Source organism: Microcebus murinus, chromosome 10, assembly GCF_040939455.1.
Source record: "Microcebus murinus isolate Inina chromosome 10, M.murinus_Inina_mat1.0, whole genome shotgun sequence".
Lineage (NCBI taxonomy): Eukaryota > Metazoa > Chordata > Mammalia > Primates > Cheirogaleidae > Microcebus > Microcebus murinus.
The window spans coordinates 43,601,249-43,626,025 of NC_134113.1; the positions used below are offsets into that span (position 1 = coordinate 43,601,249).

At 40.8% G+C, this 24,777-nt stretch overlaps 1 protein-coding gene across 1 annotated transcript in view; it reads right to left on the reverse strand.

Annotated features, from left to right (window-relative positions):
* TPH2 (tryptophan hydroxylase 2) overlaps nucleotides 1–24,777 on the reverse strand; it is a 100,033-nt gene that overhangs the window by 49,711 nt on the left and 25,545 nt on the right. Inside the window, exons 6-7 of the mRNA XM_012738836.2 lie at nucleotides 18,209–18,405; nucleotides 13,205–13,340 (exon numbers count right to left, since the gene is read on the reverse strand). Of these exons, the coding sequence (XP_012594290.1) occupies nucleotides 13,205–13,340; nucleotides 18,209–18,405 (333 nt within the window). The remainder of the gene's footprint in view (nucleotides 1–13,204; nucleotides 13,341–18,208; nucleotides 18,406–24,777) is intronic.

A 24,777-nucleotide genomic window follows, 5' to 3' on the forward strand; every position in this document is an offset into this window, starting at 1 on the left:
GCCAGAGATAAGAACTTGTAGGTATCTTTCTCACCTAGTAGACCGGGATCCCCCGTTTTCCCATTACAAAGACCATTGAGGCATTTGCCCATGAACTTAGAGTGGCCCACACTCTGCTAGATGCTAGTTCACACTCTTCTCTCTGCTTGACTCTTCATCCTGATTCACATGACCCATGGATGAAGGAGGACTGCCCTCCTGACTCACTGATCTGCAAGTAAAATTCTTTTAACTTGTTTTCTTGTTTGAACTGTGGTGGTGTATTCAATTTGTGTTTTCCATCTGAGGAATCAGGGGCTACCCTAGGCCAGGTTTTTCCTGGGACAGAGTGGGTAAGAGGAATACAAGTTTGGGCTCCCAGTGCCAGAGCAACAGTCAGACAGGCTAAACTAGACACAGGTCAGACAAGAACTGGCATCTGCCAGTACAGTATAAACAACTTTCCCATGTGAGGGCTTCCCCTGGTCTTGGATTGGATAACTAGGCATTAGGCTATCCACCAGGTAAAAGAAATATCTCCTGGAAGGCATATTGTGAACACATCTAACTCCCTTTCACTTCCTGTCAGGGCAGGTTGCTAGCCACTCTGTTACTGGAAGCCCAGTTCAGCTGGGGGCTCTCAAAACAATATCCCCCCATTAGCATGTGCTGAATGACCCATCAACCCAATGCAGCCCTGACTCTAGAGCTCCTTGACTTAATAAGGTTATATACTACACTGTGCCAAGTACATTTTTGTTACCAGTATGTTAAGCACAACATCTGAAACATAAAATAGAATTTTTTTTAATGTTTTCATGAAGATATTTTATAAAAAGAAATTTCTGGTGCAAACTGCTTTATTACTTTGGCAATAGCTCTTCTATAAAGACAGATACTATACCAGTTTGCCTCAAAGAATGATCTCGAAGAATATATGTTTATATTTCAATTTCCTGGTTACTTAGAAATCTAGACCAAAGTGAGTTTGGCCTAGATTGAAGAGAACATGACTGGATTGTCCTATATATAAGAATAATGTGTTAGAAAACAGGATCTTCTTGCCCTATCCTCTTCCATTTCCTAGACCTCAGTCAGTTCATACAGTCTCCAAAGGAAAGCATGAAATTTGGCCCCAGGAGAATACAGTTTTATTAAAATGCATTTCTTATTAAAGAGCTCTGCATTTCTAAGGTCTCACTGGCCTTTGGAATCACAGGTATAACTGCAAGCCACATGCACCAGTACATGTGCACATGCAAATTCAGTTAGCAAGTATTCACCATCCACCTTGCACAAAACACATTGAAGGAGTCTGTAGGAACTATAAGGAATAAAGACCACATTCCCAACAGAAGGAAGGAAGGAAAAGGCAAACAAACTAAAGTAGAGCTATGGAAAGTGGGGTAAGTAAACATATCTGAAAATCCAAAGCACTCTCTGAGAACTAGAAGCCTGATATCAGAGACCAGACCCAGCCAAAGCAGGCCAGGGAATGAGGGAAAGATCCCTCCCTCCAACTGCTTTCTCTGCCCTTGATGCTCAAAAATTTCCTGAACTAAATCAACTCTCTAACCCAACCCTTGCAAAAAGCCTCTAGAGATAAATCCAGAGACACTCCTATCTCTCTGATCTACTCCTCTCCCTGGGAAAGGAACATCCACACACTTCAGACATTACTAACACACCTACCAATATGACAGCCCCTCAGGGACCTGGATCAATGCTTGGCAGAAGTTGCCAACCTCACAGAATTTCTTCTAGTGTAATATTTAAAATAGTTCAAATGTAATTTGGAACATGTCACAGAGTAACATTATTTTTTAAGATGGGGCAATGAGCTTTTCTGCCTTTTAGGTCCAACAGTATTTAGTGTTAGGTGCCCAAAAGGGGAAGGAAACAAATGTACTTTTTTATTAATAACAGTATGTGAAGTGCAGTTGAGTTTTTCTCTTTCTCTTACCTTCCCTGCCTTTCTCTCATTTTAATAAGGTAGAGAGATAGAGACAACCTTTACATTTTCTTTAGCTCTTCTTCACTTTCACAGTAACTAATCATGCAGCACTAGGCTCCAAACCCCCTCGGGGCACCTCCATGTGCACAGACCAGATCCGCGGGGCAGGCACCATATCGCTTCACCCTCCCCTCCCCCATCCCTATCCGTGGCTGCCAAGAGAGACAATATAGCCAGCAGATGGAGGCATCTCCAGGGAATGGGACTTTCCCTTTGGGGGCCCTATAGCTGACTGAGGGGTACTCAGACTGTGAGCTCCCTACCCACAGCCCTCCCAGGTGCTGCCAGCCTGGTGATTCCAGGAGAACGGGGCAGACCCTGAGGCTGAGAGACATCGACCCAGCTTGGGCTCCTGTGGGTGAATTGGGACTGGTACTCCTCTCCCTGGTGGGGTTAGGGATTGAACTCCCAGGGCTCAGAGGTCACACCTGCAGACCAGATCCCATACACCATGTCTTGCATTGCCCAGGGCACAGAAGGGATATACGAGAACAGCCTACTGAGGTGTGTGTGCCCTCAGGGGCAGATCAGCGTCCTAGAGTGCAACCCTTCTCCCAAAGGGGGGCCGTGTGCCCAGCTCAGGCGGTGATCCTCCCCACCGGCATCACACCCAAGGGAGGCCCAGTGGCATGAGATCTGGCCTGCTGGCAGAGGCCCAGGAGTAGCCGCAGAGTTGGGGAGGGTGGAAAGGAGCGAGGCCCGCTCCAGAGGCCTGCTCCAGACTGTGGGTCTCAGATGGCCCCACTCCCACAAGCAGACCTTCTGACTGAGCCAGGCCATTCCAGCCCCTCCCTGACAGCTTTTCCTGGAAGCAGAGAACAGAACTTTGACCCCTGCCAACAGCATTTGTGGTGTCTGAGGGCAGGCTTACCCAACCCAGCTATGCCCAGACTCACTCCAGAAAAGCCCTCACTGAGGTGGAGAATAAGGACATACCTGGAAGTCCCAAGGCCCCACCCACCAACTGAGGCACCAGAGTGCCTCTCCAGAGGAACAAGAACTGGATACAAGACCCAAAAACAACAGTGTAGCCTATTCCTCTGAGCAAGTGCCACCTACTGACAGGGAAGACATTCTGCACACCCTTTCCACGGTACCTACTGGCTCATGATACAGGGTGTGGTTGAATCTCAACCACAAACACCACCTACTAGCTCAGAGACTAAACAGGGCATGTCATTATCCAAACAAAAACCTAAAGGCAAGAAGCAAAAATTGATCCAGATGGGAAGAAATCAGCGAAGGAACTCTGGAAATATGAAGAACCAAACCGAAAGCATACCCCCAAAGAGAAGCACCAGCACCTTAGAAATGGACACAAACCAAAATCAGACCACTAAAATGACAGAAGAGGAATTTCAAACGTGGATCATAAGAAAATTCAACAACTTGCAAGAACAACTGGATAACCAACAAAAAGATTCCAGGACCTGGAACAAAAATTCACTAAACAAATTGAAACAATGAAGGAAAGTCTAACCAAACTTGTGGAAATGAAGAATCAATTCAGGGAACTACAAAACACAGTGGGAAGCCTCAAGAACAGGGTAGATCAAACAGAAGAAAGAGTCTCAGAGATTGAAGATAACACCTTCCAATTAAATAAATCAGTCACAGAGATAGAGCAGAGAAAGAAGAGAAAAAAGCAAAGCCTACAAGAGACATGGGATTATGTGAAGAAACCTAATGTGAGGATCATAGGGTTATCAGAAGGGGAAGAAGGAAACACTCAAGAATTGGACAAGCTATTTGAAGATACAATAGAGGAAAATTTCCCAGGCCTTGCTCAAAATCTCCAGATACAAGTTCAAGAAGCTCAAAGGACTCCTGGGAGATTCAATGCAAACAGAAAGATGTCACAACATGCAATCATCATACTGACCAAAATATCAACTAAAGAGGCCCTTCTATGAGCTGTAAGATGAAAGAAGCAAGTAACATACAAAGGAAAGCCAATCCGAATAATGCCAGATTTCTCTACTGAAACTTTGCAAGCAAAGAGAGACTGGGGCCCCATTCTCACTCTTTTGAAACAGAATAATGCCCAGCCTAGAATCTTATTCCCTGCAAAGCTAAGTTTTGTATATGAAGGAGAAATCAAGACATTCTCAGATAAGCAAAGACTGAGGGAATTCACCAAGACAAGACCAGCCCTTCAAGAAGTACTCAAAACAGTGTTACCTACGCATCAGCACAATAAACACTCACGAATGTAAATCTACTCAAAAGCTAAAGATCAAAGCCCAGATACCACAATGGCTCAAAAGAGAAAACAAAGCAATAAAGTTCAACCCAACATAATGAACAGAAATCTGCCCCACCTATCAGTTATCTCAATAAATGTGAATGGCTTGAACTCCCCACTCAAGAGACATAGGCTGGCCAAATGGATAAAAAAAACACAAGCCAAGTATCTGCTGCCTTCAGGAAATGCATCTAACCTGCAAGGATGCAGTTAGACTAAAGGTAAAGGGATGTAGAACAATATTTCAAGCATACAGAAGCCAAAAGAAAGCTGGTGTGGTGGTGCTGATTACAGATAACTTACCTTTTAAATCAACAAAACTAACAAAAGACAAAAAAGGTCACTATATAATGATGAAGGGTACAGTTCAACAAGAAGACATAACAATTCTAAATATACATGCACCCAATCTTGGTGCACCCAGATTCATAAAGCAAACTCTACTTGATCTAAACAAATGGATAAACAACAACACCATAATAGTTGGAGACTTTAACAACCAACTGAAAGCACAAGACAGATCCTCCAAACAGAAAATCAACAAAGAAATAATAGACTTAAACAGAACTCTAGAACATGGGCCTGACTGACATTTACAGGACATTTTACCCCCAAACCAGTGAATATACATTCTTCTCATCAGCTCATGGGTCATTCTCTAAGACTGACCATATTCTAGGACACAAAGCACATCTCAAACAATTTTAAAAAGTAGAAATTATACCATGTATCTTTTCAGACCACAATGGAATAAATGTAGAAATCAATTCTAACTGGAGTTCTCATTTCTACACAAAGTCATGGAAACTAAACAACCTTCTTCTGAATGATCACTTCATAAATGAGGAAATCAAGATGGAAATCAAAAGATTCTTTGAACTAAATGACAAAGGAGACACAAGTTACCAAAACCTGTGGGATACAGGTAAAGCAGTCCTGAGAGGAAAGTTTATTTCCATAAATACCTATATCCAAAAGTTGAAAAGAACACAAACAGACTACCTAATGAATCATCTCAAAGAGCTGGAAAAAGAAGAACAGACCAACCCCAAATCCAGCAGACAAAGTGAAATCATTAAGATCAAATCAGAACTAAACAAAATTGACAACAGGGAAACCATATTTAAGATTAATAAAACAAAAAGTTGGTTCTTTGAAAAAATAAACAAAATTGACACACCTTTGGCTAGACTAATGAAAAGCAGAAAAGAAAAATCTCTAATAAGCTCCATCAGGAAGGAGAAATTACAACTGATGCTCCAGTGATATAAGGTATAATTTATGAACACTACAAAAACCTCTATGCACACAAACTGGAAAATGTGGAAGAAATGGACAATTTCTTAGAAACACACAGCCTCACTAGGCTCAACCAGGAAGAAATAGAATTCCTGAACAGACCAATATCAAGTCCTGAAATTGAAACAGCAATAAAAACCCTTCCTAAAAAGAAAAGTCCTGGACCAGATGGTTTCACACCCGAATTTTACCACACCTACAAGGAAGAACTGGTGCCTAACATGCAAACATTATTCCACAACATCGAGAAGGATGGAATCCTCCCCAACACATTTTATGAAACGAACATAACCCTGATACCAAAACCAGGAAAGGATGCAACACAGAAAGAAAACTACAAACCAATATCCCTTATGAATATAGATTCAAAAATTCTCAACAAAATCCTAGCCAATGGAATCCAGGTGCTTGCCAAGAAAATAATCCATCACAACCAAGTGGGCTTCATCCCACGGATGCAGGGATGGTTCAACATATGCAAATCTATAAATGCAATTCACCATATAAACAGAAGCAAAAACAAATACCATATGATCCTCTCAATAGACGCAGAAAAAGCATTTGACAAAATTCAACACCCTTTTATTATAAGAACGCTCACCAAAATAGGCATAGATGGGGCTTACCTAAAAATGATACAAGCCATATATGATAAACCCACAGCCAATATCATACTGAATGGGGAAAAATTGAAACCATTTTCACTTAGAACTGGAACAAGACAAGGTTGCCCACTATCTCCACTTCTGTTCAACATAGTGCTGGAAGTCCTTGCTACAGCAATCAGACAAGAGAGCGGAATTAAGGGTGTCCAAATGGGAGCAGAAGAGATCAATTTCTCACTCTTTGCTGATGACATGATAGTATACCTAGAAAACCTCAAGGATTCAACTAAGAGACTCCTTGAACTGATAAATGAATTTGATAAAGTCTCAGGATACAAAATCAATACACAGAAATCAGAGGCATTCATATACGCCAACAACAGTACAAGTGAGAACCAAATCAAAGACTCAATTTCCTTCAAAATAGCAACAAAGAAAATAAAGTACCTAGGAATATATTTAACTAAGGAGGTAAAAGACCTCTATGGGGAGAACTATGAAACACTGAAGAAAGAAATAGCAGCAGATGTAAACAGGTGGAAGAATATACCATGCTCATTGGTCGGCAGAATCAACATTGTTAAAATGTCTATACTACCCAAAGTGACTTACAAAGCCAATGCAGTCCCTATTAAAATACCATCATCATTTTTTACAGATATAGAAAAAATACTTTTATGCTTCATATGGAACCAGAGAAGATCCTGGCAAAATCAATCCTAGGCAATAAAAACAAAATAAGAGGTATCAATTTACCAGATTTCAAACTATACTACAAGGCTACAGTCATTAAGACAGCTTTTTACTGGCACAATAACAGGTACATTGACCAGTGGAACAGAACAGAGAACCCAGATATAAAACCATCCTCATATAGCCAACTAATCTTTGACAAAGCAGACAAAAACATACACTGGGGAAAAGAATCCTTATTCAATAAATGGTGCTGGGAAAACTGGATAGCCACATATAGAAGACTGAAACAGGACCCACCCCTTTCACCTCTCACAAAAATCAACTCACGCTGGGTAACAGACTTGAACCTTAGGTGTGAAACTATTAGAATTCTAGAGGGAAATGTTGGAAATACTCTTTTAGACATTGGCCTAGGCAAAGAATTTATGAAGAAGTCCCCAAAGCCAATCACAGCATCAACAAAAATAAATAAATGGGACCTGATCAAATTAAAAAGCTTCTGTACAGCCAAAGAAACTGTCAAGAGAGCAAACAGACAACCCACAGAATGGGAGAAAATTTTCCCAAGCTACACATCTGATAAAGGGCTGATAACTAGAATCTATTTAGAACTCAGGAAAATCAGCAAGAAAAAAACAACCCTATCAATAAGTGGCAAAGGACATGAACAGAAACTTTTCAAAAGAAGACAGAATAATGGCCAACAAACATATGAAAAAATGCTCAACATCTCTAATCATCAGGGAAATGCAAATCAAAACCACAATGAGATATCACTTAACTCCAGGGAGAATGGCCTTTATCAATAAGTCCCTAAACAATAAATGTTGGCATGGATGCAGAGAGATAGGAACACTCCTACACTGCTGGTGGGACTGCAAACTACTTCAACCTCTGTGCAAAGCAATATGGAGATACTTTAAAGTGATACAAGTAGATCTACCATTTGATCCAACAATTCCACTACTGGGCATCTACCCAAAAGAACAAAAGTCACTCTATGAAAAAGACACCTGCACTCGAATGTTTATAGCAGCACAATTCACAATTGCAAAGTTGTGGAAACAACTCAAGTGCCCATCAATTCATGAGTGGATTAATAAAATGTGGTATATGTATACCATGGAATACTATTCAACTTTAAGAAACAATGGTGATATAGCACCCCTTATATTTTCCTAGATAGAGCTTAAACCCATTCTACTAAGTGAAGTATCTCAAGAATGGAAAAATAAGCACCACATGTACTCACCAGCAAATTGATATTAATGGATCAACACCTAAATAGGAAAAACATTTATCAGGTGTGGGGGGGGAGGCGGAGAAGGGGCTGGGTATATAGGAATGCAATGAGTGAGATGTGCAACGTTTGGGGGATGGTCACACTTGAAGCTCTGACTGGGGGGGGCATGGGCAATATACGTAAACTTAACATTTGTACCCCATAATGTACTGAAATTAAAAAAATAAAAAGAAAACCAAAAAAACACAAAAGGTTCACAATTTTGCCTGAAGATATTGAGTATGTAAAAATGCCTTCTTCATGAAAGGATGTCTAATGTCAGTCCCTGAAATCAGAGTAAAGCTGTCAGGATGAGTGGAGGACATTCACCAATATAGACAGGGCTGTAGCCCTTCAGCAAGAGGTCCTACCACCACCCAGTATGCACAAGGACTTCCTATAGACTTTAAGCATGAACTTCTCCTGTGTACCCTCACTCCACAAATCTCAGAGGCCCGGATATCTCAAACCTGGCATTTCCTCGTGGCAGTGTCATTCACAGCTCTGGGTCACTCTGGAGTTAATTCTCGCTTTTTATGCCAGGTTTGGGGATCCACTACAAGTTCAGTCTGGATCTTCTCGCTCCTGTAATGACTTTGCCAACTGGCCTTAAGTATTTTACAATCTTATGAAGAAGATTGACACATGAACAAATAATGGTCCGGCAGTGCTGGAAGGACTAAAGCAGAAGTAAGGCAAAGTGCTACAGGAACATTTAACTCTGGAAAAGTCTTCACTGAAAAGTTGGCAACTGAACTTAATCCTAAAGGATTAAAAGGATTTCACCAGAGTCATTCCAGGCAGAATGAGCCACCCATGCAGAAAGAGGGAGGCATGAACGTGCAGGCTCTTGGGGACGGTGAAAAGTTCGGCATAGCTGGAGCAGAGAATTTTGGAGGAGGCAGAAAAAGAGGCAGAGGATGTGGTTTGATGAAATGAGACTATTTTTTTCTATATGTAACAGGAAACCAACAAAAGTTAAACATGAAATGATATTTTCAGATTTGTGTTTTAGAAAAGAACAATGCCTATAGATTATCTCCAAGTGGAAGGAGCACAATAATTGCAGACACAGCAGCAGTGTTAACATGACCTGTCAGAGTTCTTATTCTGGAACAGTGATTCTCAACCAGAGGAGATGCTGTCCCCCTCTGCACATGTTTGGTTGTCACAACTGGTGAGGGTAAAAGTGTGCTCTTGACATCTAGTGGGTGGAGGCCAGGGGTGCTGCTAAACAGCCCACGATGCACAGGACATCTCCCACAACAAAGAATTATCTGGCCCAGAATGTCAGTCGTGCCATGGTTAAGTAATCCTGTTCTAAAAGAAGATGACGTGTTCACAGGTCATAGCATGACAAACCCACATGGACTTCCCAGAGAGACAAAAAGGAGATCAAAGAGATTATAGGACTTCTTGAATTTTAGTTCTGCCACTGTACCTGTGCCAGGTGACGTTCACATGTCCAACTCAGAATTCTGTCTTTCCCTCAAATTCTGATGAGTGAAAGGAATGGTATCATTAAAATAACCTTGAACTGATTGACCCAACTGATTTTTTTTTTTAAAGGAAATCATTCACAAACTTCGATACCTGATTAGGAACAACTTTTTGATCACAGCTGATCAAAGCACACAGCCAGGTAACACTGGAGTGCAGAATCACTGCTTCAGGCACTGCTCAATGGGAGACAGAGCATAAACACATGGAAACACATAAACACACATGGAAAAGCAACTCCTCCCACCAGGAAAACCAGGAGTTACTGATGGCCAGGACTTTCTCTACTGTCCTCCAGGCCAGAAAACTTTCCCCAAGGAACCAATCAAATCTGCCACTACTTTTTAAATTCAAGTCCCATTCTCTGGCCAAGTTTGGAGAACCCAGAGTCTTTAAAATTATAAAACGTAAAAACAAGCTGAAGACATGTTTAAATGTGTGCTGAAAGCTGTGATAGCAAAATATATTCTACCCAGAATGAAAAGGAAAGTAAAAGTCTTTTTTCAGATAATGTCTTTTTTGTTGGTTTCACTCTCATTTCTAGCTGGGTCTTCAGGGCTCACCTTTGTCTCATTATTGCCGCCTCCACTACAACAGTTCAGCAATCAAAGGCAGTTATTTGGAAGCAGAGTACAAGCACCAAACACCATAGCCAAGTTCAACTTCACAAATTGGAGAATCTGCCCTCTTGTTGCTTTTCAATTGAGGAAATGGGATTTCCTTACAAAGACAATGCCTGTGAAAGCGCTTGGGCAGGAAACAGCCCTCCCAGTAAAGTGTCCCATAGATTCAAGCTATGTGGCTGAGAAGGGACTTAGGACTTTGCAATACACAAGGATTCAAGGGATCTTTACAGAGAATTTTGTCTGCATAGCATATTTCTAGAAGGATGCAATGGAAAGTAGTAGCAGTGGTGACCTCTGAAAAGAATGAACCATGTGTTAAGAGGAAAGAGATGGAAAGGAACTCACTGTTCACAGTTCACCCTGTAGTACTCTTTGAATTCCAAACTGCTAAATTAAGTTTAGCCTAAAGCTGCCTTTTTATATATTTTAAGTTCAGTCTAAAGGTTTCTATGTACATAGTGAACTGTACCCTAACTGGATGTGTAAACAGACTGTAACCTACTCTTGTACCAATCACCAAGTTTCAGTCAAAGGCAGCCAAGTATTCAAACTGTGTTCACATAAGGCCAAGGCCAAGCTACAACCAATCCAGCTGTTTCTGTATCTTATTTCACTTCCATTTTCTGTACATCACTTTCTTTTTTCTACCTATAAATCGTCTCTGACCACACAGCAGTGCCAGAGTCTCTCTGAACCTATTCCGGTTGGGGGTTGGGGGGTGAGTAGCTGCCTGATTCAGGAATTGTTCGTTGCTCAATTAAGCTGTTTAATTTGTCAAAAGTTTTTTTATTTTTTTTATACCTACATAAACAAATGTTTATATTGGTTTAAAAACAAATGTTTATGTTTTTATACCTACATGTGAACAGAGTTTTTCTTTTAAGAGAACCATGTGCCTATAGTACCTATTTATAAAATAATACTTTTTAAAACAAATTTAATGATATGAAACAAAAAATAAAGGGATTATAAAAACAACCCTAAGTTAGTGAATCCCAACTTTTCATCATCTGACTTAGTCTCCACTTATCTGTGTAGTCATAGGAGTCCTGGAAGAAAGATAACTACTGAAATCTATCATGAGAACTTTAAATTCACTTTTGAACTCCCAACCCTTATTTGCAGCTACCAGGGGCTTCTTCCTCTGGAGGTCCCACCCATGGGTACCTCAACGACAGCATACCCCAAACCCAAACCTTTTGCTTCCTTCTTTCTTTCCCTTGTCCCTTCCCTCCTCCCTCTAAGCCTGATCCTCCTCCAGTATTCTCAATCATTATTGAAAATGATTTTCCATTCAGTTTCCCAATATAAAACCTTTAGCAGCACCCTCAGGGCCCTTCCCTCTTCTCATCCCTGTTATAGTCACCAAATGTCAATTTCATTTCCACACTGTTAAGAGAGTATCAAATAGGTACCCTCATACTATTCCGCTGACCTTTTTCTAGCTCCGTACTTTGTAAATGATATTCCTTCACTAGAATGTGAGCTCCCCAGCTGGTTTTCCATCTTGTTCCTTCTTCACACTTCCCCAGCTCATACCCCAGTCATCTTTCTCAAATATGACTAAACATACCCAATTACACTTAAGAACCTTGGATAGCTCCCTGTTGCCTACAAAATTAAGCCTAATGTCCTAGTTTGATAAATGTCGATTTATAATGTGGCCTTGAAGATACATGTCATCCCTAATATATATACTGTGACTTGGCCACCCTGGTCTAACAAGTCTTGCTCATTTATGCCTCTTGCATGCCTCCACAACTTTGCGCTTGCTGTTTCCTTGACTTAGAAAGCCTTCCCTTCTCTCCCCACCTGGTCTTGTTCAAAAATAAAATTTCTATTCACCCTTCTAGACTTTGCTCAGTTTGTACCTCTTCTGAAAAGCCCTTCAGGACTTCTCCCTCTCCTGTGCTCCTCCAACACTTTGTACACATCCCAATTATAGCCATAACTACACTCTTTTCTAATTATTTATGTTTCTATTTCCCCTGCCAAAATGTGAGCTGCTTTTAAGAAAAAACAAACTGCTACTATATTTTATTCATCTTTGAATCCACTGCGCCTCCCTGCTAGCATTGCACATAAATGTTTGCTGAACGAATTGGCTGAAAGTACTTTGGTAAAAATGTAACACATTATCCCCAAATTTTATTGACCTCTGTGGCTAAAATCTCATTTCTCTGCCTTCTCTTCCTCTCTGCATACCTATTGGCACGCTATCACTGGTCTCAGGAGGGCCAGTTATTCAAAGGGAACTAACGAAGTGCCTGCTATTTGTAAACAGGGCCATTTGTAAACCCTCTGGGCCAGATTTAGAGATTGCCTTTCTAACTCTGACAATGCTCCTTTGAGCACTGGCTCCACTCTAAGAAGCATTTCTTTTCCAAATGTCTTGAGTCCTGTAAGTAATCTTTGTTTACCCTAAAAATACTTTCAGGGATGCTGAAAAGAGCTGAAAAACCAATGTAGTGACCCTATAGAGACCACCCGACCAGTGAGCCTTATGCCAGCCTAGAAGGGGTAGGCGGGCTTCAGAGACTGGGCTCTCCTCTCTGCCCACTTCTGCTGACAGCAGCAACTTAACTGCTTGAACCTCAGAGGGTTCTCTGCTCTGAGGTTCATGTGTCCTGAGAATGTGTCAATGTTTATTACACCTCTCTATACCTTCCCTTCCTCATCAGAAACGGAGATCTGGCTGAACGGAAGGTTCAGTGTTGGGATAAAGTTAGAGAAGTGAGCCAGAGCTAGAATACCAGAGGCCTCAAGTACCCAGCTGAGGAGTCTGATCCTTGAACAAGCCTTTCCTTCTTTAGGTGAGTGTTGTGACTCTCACTGCTCTAAAGATGGAATTACTTTGGAGGTAAAAGAGGGCCTGAGTCACTTTAAAATACAGTGAGTACTGGCCACTCTGTAGCATAGTGGTCTCTGCCCAGTCTGGGCTTTGAATGTGGTACTTACGGTTCCGGGGTGTAGAGGGGGTCTGAGCCATGCCGGATGTACTGCGTACAGTGGAACACTCTGTAGGCCAGTCCTGCCAGAAAGTCTCGTGGGCTCAGGTATCCAGCCACCGGTCTCACCGTGAAGCCAGACCTTTCTAAAGAGGAAACAGGAAGAGTCATATAAATAGTAACCCAGTAGGACTGCAGGGCCCAAGCAGGGGTTCCTACTATTTATAAGGATGTTCCAGAAACAAAGTAATCAAGGTCCTTAAACTCTTAACAACTGAGTGGCATATATTGTTAATAGCTGTCATGTTTGGGGCTTCTGATTACTAAAACACACTCTTGAATGATGGTTTCCAAGGGAATAAGACATTCATTAAAATGAAAAGAAAGGTGAAAAAATTATTTAGGGATTTAAATTCAGGAGCCAACTTATGATAAGGTATCTTAAATACACGTGTTCAGTAACACACAGCTGAGTCATCCCGCTCCCTAGCACCTAGGAATCAGTTCACGCTGCAGCTTTCTATTGCCCATACTGCCTAACTCGTTCATTCTACATTGTTGTTTTCTGAGATGGTATATTAATTACTGTGATTTGAAGAGGTACACTAAAACTCTACATGGCCCATTAGTTTATGGTAAGAGGAAACAAAATAAGAATACACTAAAATCTATGAAATCATCCTATGCTACTAACTTAGGTAGGATGTGGGCCATCAGTGTTCTCACTCTAAGGGCTACCTAACACTTCTTTCTCATGAAAGCCCAGAAAACTTACAGAAGGGCTATTCTTTTTCAAATATACATTTTACAAAAATGTCATTTACAGTCACGCTTTGCTTAACAAAGGGGATCCATTCTGGGAAGTGCGTTGTTAGGCAATTTCACCATTGTGCAAATATCATAGAGTGCACTTATGCAAACCTAGATGGTATAGCCTGCTGTACACCTAGGCTATCTAGTATAGCCTACTGCTCCTGAGCTACAAAGCTGTACGGCATGCAACTGTACTGAATACTGCAGGCAGTTGTATAGCACAGTGGTACGGATTTGTGTATCCAAACATATCTAAATATAGACAAGGTACAGTAGAAGTACAGTATTATAATCTTTGGGACCACCATCATATACATAATATGTGACTATATCTCAAAATGGTTGCTTTATGTTCTCTGTCCTTTTCTCATAAGTAACCTAAACATTTGTACCCTCAAAAGATTCTGAAATTAAAAAGAACAACAGTTCCATTTTTTTTAAATAAAAATTGCTTATATTTAAAGTGTATAGCATGACGTTTTGATATACACAAACAGTAAATCCTTAGTTAACATTATTGATAGTTTTTTGGAAACTGCAACTTTAAGTGAAATGACACAGAACAGATCCTCAAATGATGTGATTTCCTTCAACATTTTGTTAAAATATTTCCAAGAAAAAAAATTGTTTTGTTATATATTGTTTCTCTTAAAGTCACAGTTTCCAAGCAACTATCAGTGATGTTAAATGAGGACTTGTTGTACATAATGAAATGATTACTACAGTCAAACTAACATATCCATCGCTTCACATAGTTACCTTTGTATGTGTGTGATAGTGTGTGTGCTAACAGCCCATAAAATCTACTCTTTTAGCAAATTTCCATTATACAATATAGTATGATTAACTATAGTCATCACACTGTACATCAGATCTCTGGACTTAGTCATCCTACCTGACTGCAACTTTGTACCCTTTGACCAATATCTCCCACCTCCCTGCCCCTAGGAACCACTGTTCTGCTCTCTGCTTCTATGTATTCGACTTTCCTAGGTTCCACATAGAAGTGAGATAATGCGGTATTTTTCTGTGTCTGGTTTATTTCACTTAGCATAATGTCCAGGGGGGGCTGTTTTTATCCCTGATATCATCGTTGGAAAGGTTCCCATTCTGAAAACTTCAACTCATTAGAAGAATACCTCAGAATGGTTGGAAATGATCTTAAAAAGGAAGAACCAACTAAGCTTATAGAATAAGCCCATTCTGGGATCCCTCGTACTTACATGGAAATAACCCTATTCTCAGGCCTCCTCAGCCCATAATTCTAACAGTATTATGTTCATTCCAACAGCTTTCGAAATATCAAAAAGATAAGTGTATTTTCTTCTTTTTCTATATTGCATCAATTAAGCCAGTACATCCCACATGTGGGCCATGAGTAGCAGTACACAGTACACAGAGGAACTTTTTAAAAATAGTTATGTATTTTATTTTTATATAAATTTTAAAATATATGAAACTATAATGTTAAGAAATTTGAATTTGAGAATACCATTGCTTTAAAAGTTTCTTTTTAAAATAAATTAGGTATTTTTAAGTGTCGATTTAAAAAATTAAAAACATACATACTTACATTGTACTTGCCATGTGCCAATGAGTGATGCAAACTGAGCTTCCTATCTAGTTCACCAAGGGTGGAGGGAAACAATGATAATAATCATAATAATGATAATAGCTAAGACTCTGCTATCCTTAACGTACATCAGGCACATTCGGGCTTTAAAGCATATGAATTAGTTTCCCATCCCAACTACCTCGTGAGATAGATAAAAATATTACTTCCATTACAGAGGAGGAAACTGAGAAACAGAGAGGTTAAGATGATTCTTCTAAGGTCACACAGCTAGGAAGTGGCAGAGTGGGGACTCAGTCTCTGACATTCTACATCTACAATCCATGCTCCAAAGCACTACACTCACTGCCTCCCTTAAAAATGTTAATTTAGGGGACAGTTACAGCAAAAACTAACAGATGACATTCTAATTCCTGGGGTTTGAGAAAGAACACAGTAAAAAGTCATCTCCGTGTATGGAGCCCTTGGTATTAATAAATATATAACATGCGCATAACTGTGGGAAACACAGAGGAACATGACAGGGGAGAATATTAACAACATAAGGTGTGATGTAATTAGGTGCTAATTAAGTGATACTGATCAGTGGTTCTCAATCTCTTTTTCTCAGAAACAAATACAGTGGGTGAAGTTCACACTTGGATCCTTCTCCGTGGGCGCACTCATGGCGCTGGTCGCACCAGCCAGACAGCTGTGCCTGCCTCTTTCCTGATACACACATGATATATGAAATCAGAGGGGGATTCAAGGAGGAGGCAGGACTTGCTGAGTCTTGAAGAATAGGTAGAATTTGACTAGGTGGAGAAGAGACGACTTTTCTAGTAAGAGACAGGGCTGAGCAAAGGTGTAGAAAACCCATGGTGGAGCAGCCAGAGACAAACTTGGAAAGCTGGGTCAGGACCCTGGCTTGAGGCTGAGCCATTCAGACTTAATCATATAAAACAGAAGGCAGCAAACTATGGCCTGCAGGCCGAATCCAGCTCACTGCCTGTTTTTGTAAACCTCATGAGTATGAGATAGTTGTTACATTTTTTAATGGAAAAATTTAAATGTCTATGTAAGTACCTACATCATAGCCTTGGTTTTACCTCTTGGCCCACAGAGCCCAAAATATTTACTATCTGGCCCTTTACAGAGAAAAAGTTTGCCAATCCCTGTGAAAACAACAGGGCGCCACCAATAGTTTCTGAGCAGAGATGTCAGGAAGAAAGTAATATTTTAGGTAATGTTTTAGAAAGGAGTGTTTATGTGGACGCCATGGGTGGGAGAGTAAAGGGAAGAAAATATGGGCATTGAGGTTGTAAAACGATGGGAACTTCAAACTGGATGGTGGCAGTGGAATGGGAAGAAAAGGACAGATTGAGATACCCACATCCTAATCCCCTGAATCTGTGAATACGTGGCTTCACATGGCAAAAGGGATTTTGCAGATGTTATTAGGTTACGGATCTTGAGATGGGGAGAGTATCCTAGATCACCAGGGTGAGGCTGGTCCTTATCAGAGGGAAGCAGGAGCATCAGAGTCAGAGAAGGACACGTGAAAACAGAAGCAAGAGGTTGGAATGATGCAAGGAAGCAGCCACGAGCCAAAGAATGTGGGTGGACCCTAGAAGCTGGAAAAGGAAGCAGCCCTGCTAATTCCTTGATCTTAGACTTCTAATCTCTAAAATGGCAATATAATTCATGTTATTTTAAGTCACAAAGTTTGTTGTAATCTGTTACAGCCACAATAGGACACTAATTGAAAGACTAATTATGGGAGGGAGGGGAGAATATGGGTGAGAATTCAGAAGAATCCTTAGACCAAGGCTGATGAGTCTAGAGAACAAAGCATCACCAATGGAAAAAAGGCAGGCAGGCAGGGAAGGGAATTGCAGGCAAGGAAGCAGGCTGTTGCTTTTCAAACTGTTGCACTTGAAAGGAAAGAAGAGAGAGAAAACAGCAGAGAACCCAGAGACTCAACCACAATGAAGAACAGAAGAGAAAGTTGGACCACCATGAAACTTTGCCTCACAAGACCCCTAAGTTTTCCTAGCTATTGTCCCGGGAGAGCGATCACACAGAGAATGTGAAATGAGGCTGCTCTGTGATCCATTGTGTTCACTACTGTAACGCCCGCAATGAGTACAGTCCCTGACACACAAATTATACTTTAAAATATTGATTGATTGGTTGATTGATTGACTGAGTGATTTACCCCAGAGGAAAGTCACCAATGTTCAACATTATTCACAGTAGTTCTTCATCCAGTACATAATTTTTAACAAAGCAAATAAAAAGACACCTTTGAAGTCATTCCATATCCATGCAGCCCAGCAGAGTAGTTCCAGGATCAGAAAAAGCCCAAAGCTGAACATGCAAACATCCCTCGGGGCTTACCATTTTAACAGCCGACCACAGAGAGGCCTCAGCAAGCCCCTGAACTGTGTAGACAGCTGAGGCCCTCTCCCCCGACCAGAGTCCCAGCTCTGCTTCCCACAGGGGGCCTCAGGTAACTGTCGGTTCAATGCCTCTTTTTTAAAAATCACAATCTTTTCTTTTTAGAGAAAGAGTCCTTGCTCTACTGTGACCTTGGAAAGCAATTGAGGATACTGGCTGCAGGAAGAGACAGCCCGTGTGAAGCCTTACCTTTCAGAAACACAGAGACGTCTTCCAGTTGGGGCACATTGTCCTCCCTGTAGCCGCAGTATTTAGTCAGCAGGGGGAAGTTTTTCAAATACTCTCGGCAGGCGTGAGTGGGATACAGTTTGGAGAGCTCCCGGAATACGACGCCCCAGGTTTTAGTTTCTTCTTCCGTGTACTCCACCCTGGGGATGGGCTGACCACTACGCAGGAGAGAAGACACGTAAATGAATCCAGTTTGGGATCACCGAGTCAAGTATATTCGCATCTTAATATCTACAGCAAGTCAGACTCATACAGAGGAACACCTGAGCGTCTAAAAGGATCCCGTTAAGTATTGCTTTCTAAAGTAAATGCTAATCTTCCAATTTTGTGTGTGTGTATTTGGGCTTACATATAAATTATTTTTCAATTAAGTTCCATCTTCACACGTCTTTACAGAAACATGTTAAGATTTATATTCTTAAACTGAGGTCAGTAGCAAGTAAAAGTTTCAGTTATAAGTTCTGGTTTGGAAGGAACTGGTTTAGGTCCAAAACTGCTCTGAGAGCCTACTCTGCAATCACCTGACAATAGTAATAAATAAATGTTGTCTCTTGAAAATAAAATTGCCTTGTGAGTTCTCTTTGTCCCTTGCCCGGACTTACCCCAATCTCCAAGTGTAATTTTCTTCAGTGCCCAAAATGTCTGGGAAATAATAAAATACTATGCTGAATTTGAAAGTGAGAGTTTTGTGAGCCACAAAATAAGGAGCATTTATCACAGGTTATGCTGAAAGATACACACATTAAGACTCTCAGTTTAGGACAGAGGAAACTTTTTTTTGTAAAGGACCAAAAAGTAAATATTTTAGGCTTGTGGGTTATACGGTCTCTGTTGCAACTGTTCAAGTCTGCCACTGTATCTCAAAATTAGCCACGGGCAATATCTAAACAAATGAACGTAACTGTGTTCTAATAAAACTTTATTTGGTCCACAAACAGTGGTGTGCTGATGATCAGTTTGGAGTATTAAGAGGTCATCTTGGACTGGAGTGATCAGAGAGAGCTTCCTGGAGGAGGCACAACTTGAGCTGAGGTTTGTTGGCTAAGGTAGGACCTGCAGGTTCATTGACAAAAAGAAAGGTGAGGAGGAAATGCTGTTCTAACAGCAGCCAGCAGCCACAAGCAAAGAACATAGCTCTTGGTACAACCTGGGACTGGTAGAAGGAGGGGAATATGGACATGTGCTTTTGCAAACTTGAGGGACCAGCATCTGACTTTAGCCTCTGATGAAGATACCTATTCTGAAAGTGAATGAGAGTTCGAGAAAACCTCTCATGATATGCTCAACAGCCTTCTGCAGTATGCCCTCGCCACTCACCCTGGCCACTCATCAGAAACTCTGCCCCTGCAGTCGGCAACTTCACAACACGTGGAGGTCCAAATGTATACACATAAAACTAGAATTGTATCCCTACAATCTATTGATCCAGCCTATGGCGGGCTGTCACCACAGGCGCCCATGCACATATAGCAACTGTCACTCAGGGTTCCTGCAGCTACAAGTCACCTTCCAGGAGTGAGGACCATTCAGGAGCACCCCCTGAGGTAGTGAAAAAGAGAAAGAGGACAATGACAAGACTAGGCTATCAAACAGGAGAGCTGTACTCTCCTCCACCAACCCTCGACATATTTCAGTGTTCTCACCAAAATACTTTCTGTTTTAAGTTCAGGTCCAAATGTGGTTTCTACTGCTCCAAATTATTTTTATTTAAAGAATAAATGAACTGCAGTTCATGAAGGATGAAAGAATAACACACACTGAAGAAAGAAGCAGAAATTAAGATTTATTTTCTCTAAGTACCAAGACTAGGGCTTATATAAACCAAATTAGAACAAGATTAGCCTTGTTTAAATTTGGTTGCTGATAACAAATAAAAAATTACAACCTGGCAAATATTTGCTAGGAAGATCAAGGCTTCTAAGACCTCATGTCTGTGATCAATTTAGAATGAAAGCTTGAAATGAAAAGATAAAAATAGAAAGTATGTAAGGAAATAAATATATAAATGGTCTGTCTCTGGTTCCAGAAAATTCAACTAAATCAATTTGAGGTTGGTAAGCCAATAAAGCTAATAAGAGCTGTGAACAATTAGAAGGTAGGAAAGTGATGAGGCTGAATTAAAGGAAATATTGAGAAGCCATTCAAGAAGAATCGTTAGGTCAAACTTTTCCCTTTATTAAATATCAGTGGGCAAGCATGCAGCATTTCAAAGAGGAGCTGAGTATACAAGATGCAGAAGGAGACCCAGTGTGAATTAGGGTAGGAAGAAAGAGCTATACAGGTCTGTTACTTAATAATGAATGTCCAGCCTTACAGTCTTAGGAATCCGGATGCTCATGTATATTCTCATCTGTTTCTGCTTGTCTGCCCTGCCTGGGTAACTAACTGGCCTTCTCTTTGAGTTAATGACTGCTGCAGTGCACCACTGCTACCCTGAACCCAGGGAAGTCTGCCTCCGGTCCTATTGCCCCCACCACCCTTGCCCCCAACACTAGGTAACTCTGCAAAGTTTTAAATATTTAAAAATCAACTACATCATAAAGGCTAGTTTTATCCATTTCATTTCTATTGAAAATATCTGAAATGCAAAAAATAAGAAACTTCCGATTTTTCTATGTTGTTAATACAGGCATATAATACTAGCTAATATTTGAGAACTTATTATGTGCCAGATACTTTTTTAAGGTTACATTTTTTTATATGAATTAACCCATAAGATTCTCACAACCACTCTATGAGGTAGATACTGTTATCTCCATTTCACAGATGAGGAAAGTGAGGCTCAGAGAGATTAAGCTACTTGCCTAAAATCATGGAGCTAGTCTTAAAACCTACTCAGTCTGGCTCAAGACTGGCTGTAGTCTTAATTGATTAGTGCATACAAATTAAATTAAAAATTTATTCCAGATGCCAACTTATTTTCATATACCAAACTTTTAATAAATAAGGCTTATAGGTATGTGTATTCATATATGGCAAATCTCATATACAATTATAAGTCATCATAATACTAGCATGTATTTGTAGGTCACAAAGAGTATTTTCATATTTATTCATTCATTTAATGTTTTCAGTAAGACTATGAGGTTGTGCTGGGTTCCCCAACAAAATAAACATGCATTTAGGGCACCAGGAATGCAGGGGCATCCATATTTTTTAAGACCTTGAAATTTGACATTTGGAAAAAAATTATAGTCATGGAAAATATAAGAATGTGTTGCATGTTTTAAAAATGTTTTATGGGTTAGTGGGGTTTTTAATGAATTGCATATGAGAAGGCAGCCAGAGGGATTTCCTGGTGTTATTAGGGCCTGCAACAGAAACTTGTATGTGATTATGCATCTATCTATGGGTACATTGTTATAATGTCTATATCACAGGAGTTGTATTTCAGCATTCTACAACTCTGCTCTGATCCACAACTAAAGTCACTTAAGGATTCCACATTCTAGAGGAAGCCCCCAGAATTTGGAGCCAGTCATCTCCTTATAGGGCTTGTTAAGAGGCAGCAGAAATGGCCCAACCCCCAATAAACTCCTCCTGTACCACCCTTCCCACCCCACTCCAAGGCCTGACCCACCAGTTAATGGGGAATAAGAGATATCAGCATTGTTCAAGAGAAAGAGCAGGTTCTTTCCTCTTCCCTAAGTCGGGAGGGCAGGCTGCTCCCCAAGAGTCACTTCCAAGGACTACAAATATCTGTGCGAAGTAGGGTCAGGCATCTCCTGTCTCACCTGCACCTTTGCTGAGCAGCAGGATCACAGACCCTCCCTAGTGCTGCCCTGGTACTATCTGGAAGCCTAGGAGGATAGAGCACCATGGGGAAGAAAAGGGGACCCTTGACATATGTCCTCTAAGATTTGAGGTTCACGTTAATATGGAGTCTAATGCCCAGTAAAATCTAGACATTTCTGTGGGACCCAATATGGTGTTCCTGGGAGGAAGATGGGGAAGCCCCACCCCACCCAGTTCTGGTCAGTTCTCAGGAGCCAAAAGAACACCCCAGTGGCCCCCATCACCCCTCATGAAGAAGCTCTAAGGGCTGCCATGGTGTGTCCAACCCAGAGGAGGGGTTGGTAGTGTGGCCACCAACAAGGCTGGGGGGAGGCAGGGCACATTTAGGCAGGGATGGAGGTAGAGGGAATGGTCTGTCCCAAGAAAACTATACATAACACTATGTAGAGACCACCATTTGAGCAGAGAACAGCCTATCAGAAATAATCTGCCTAAACTGAGGTGAGTCTGGCCTGACACCTGTCCATTTCTGATATTTCAGCAATCATGTAAAAACACCTTGGCCTCCTTCTTCCCTCCTCTCAGCCCCCAACTCCAGAGGAAGTAAGTCCTAGAAGAGGGAAGGAAGGTATCTGAGAACTAGAGCACCTCCCCTCCAAAACTCACATCCACACACATTCACTCCAAATAACTGTGGGGGCTGGGGAGGATAACATTTTGAATCAAGCTTGAGATTAATCTTTTTTAAATGAGCAAGACCACGTCTTAAATACCCATCTGAGACTATACTAATAATTGAAAATGACAGGAAATTATATGTTGCTAAGGAACTTGCTTCCCAGTAGGAAAGTGGGATTCAACACAACGCAGTTGAAAGCAGTGAGTGGAAAAAAATAAAACCAGTTTATGTTAGTATAAACTTCAAAAAGATGATACTCCTCAAAAGACTAATCACATGTAAATATTATAATTGGATATCTAGGGAGTCTCTTCCATTTATATGGAATTAATTTGGGCCATGGGATTCTCAAGAACCGCCAAAATTGTTATTCACAGATTCTTAATTCACTGATGAAAAACAAATGCGACCTTCAGTAGTTTCCATTCACTGCAGATTCTGCCTTCTGGTCAAGGAATGGCAAACTAAGGCTTTATCAACAGTGATAGGCAACCAGTGCGCAGTGAGGACAGTACTAGACACAGGCTACAGTGGTCACCATGGGGATTTAGGCTTGACAATAGGAAAAAGTCCCCGGTGGACTATGTTACCCAGAGATGACTAAGAACTTTCTTTGGAAATATTGAAAGCTGTAGGAGGCATCTGTCTGCCTATATGGTTAAATCCTACTCTTCCTAGAGACAGGGGATGATTCTGAAAAACCTGCCTTGCCCCTGCAGAGAGGAGAGAGTAGAAAGTGCACAGACAAACTTAATTGAGGGCAGGTACAGACACAGTTATTCTGTGCAAATTCTGAGATTGTTAAAGCAAAGTTATTTAACAAATACACTTTTGACTCAGAATCCAGGGACATACACCCCACCGAGACCAAAATTGTGGGAGTTCTTTCTATAGTCAGATGAATAAGCAACAATGCTTTCATTTTATTTAACTATATGTTTGATCTTCTCCTCCAGCGGGTCCAACAACAAGCTATTTTCCTTATACAATTTTTTTTTTTAATTTGGGGAAGTGGCAACTACTTGATTGTGGTGATACGTCCTGGCTGCCTCCTGGAGTCCTTGCTGCTAGAATTCCTGGCGTGAGATGCAGTTTCTCAGCTGGTGTTATCTTTAGAGGAATTCCAGTGTGGGGAAGCAATTCACTTATTCAGTGGAGGAAGAGGTGACAGGCTGCAATTGATAGTATTTACATCAAGATGGCAAGACGGGCTGAAACACAAACCCGATTGTATTCTTTGAAAACAGTTGGATTTTCTCTGTTTGCAGGGACCAAACACAGCAAAAGATAACAGAGAATTGGGTAAGAAGATGGGGAAATCTGATAGAAACAGTTAGAAATGAACTCATTTTCTATTTTATTTTATTACATGTTCCTTAGGGCAAGAGATGCCTCACTTATTCAACAGCTGTTTATCTGCCTGAAATAGACTGTCCCTCTCATCTTTGCTTCATCTTTTCTCTCCTTCCCCACCTTTGGCATTTCTCTCTTGATTGACACTTCCACCTGGGGGTTGCAGAAGGGAAATGAGAAGAGATGAAATGTAAAATCCATCAACTTTGCAACTCATTAGCAATTAGCAACTCCTCTAAGGATTTAGACAGGGCCTTCGGAGAAAGATTATGGGAACATCAAGGCTAGCAGTCTCTATCTTTGTTCCTTCTTGACTTATGAAATGCATTTGTTACAATCCTCAATAAGCACACCCAGAATTCTGCATAATTTCCAGGGGGCTATCTGTAATTTTTCCTTTCCTTTCTATCCAAGAATGTGCATAAGAAAATAGAAGACTGAGATTGGTGTGTTTCTAACATCACTGTAAGAGTAATTTTGATTTTGATCTAATATAATTTTTTAAAAAGAAAAACAGTCCTCATTCATAAAATCTATTATTAATTGTTAAGGCACTTGTTACACCTCTCACATCTTACACTGGTGACTCACCTGTGTGCAGAAATTTCAATCAGTGATTGATGACTCTCACTTAGAGCCAGCGACCATACTGTTACCCAGCACTATACTGATTGGTACCATCTTTAGGAAATAGTGTCACCTGCATCCAGGTGTCTCCAGAGTGCAGCCATATCATCAACAAGTGTTCAAATAGATGACTGCT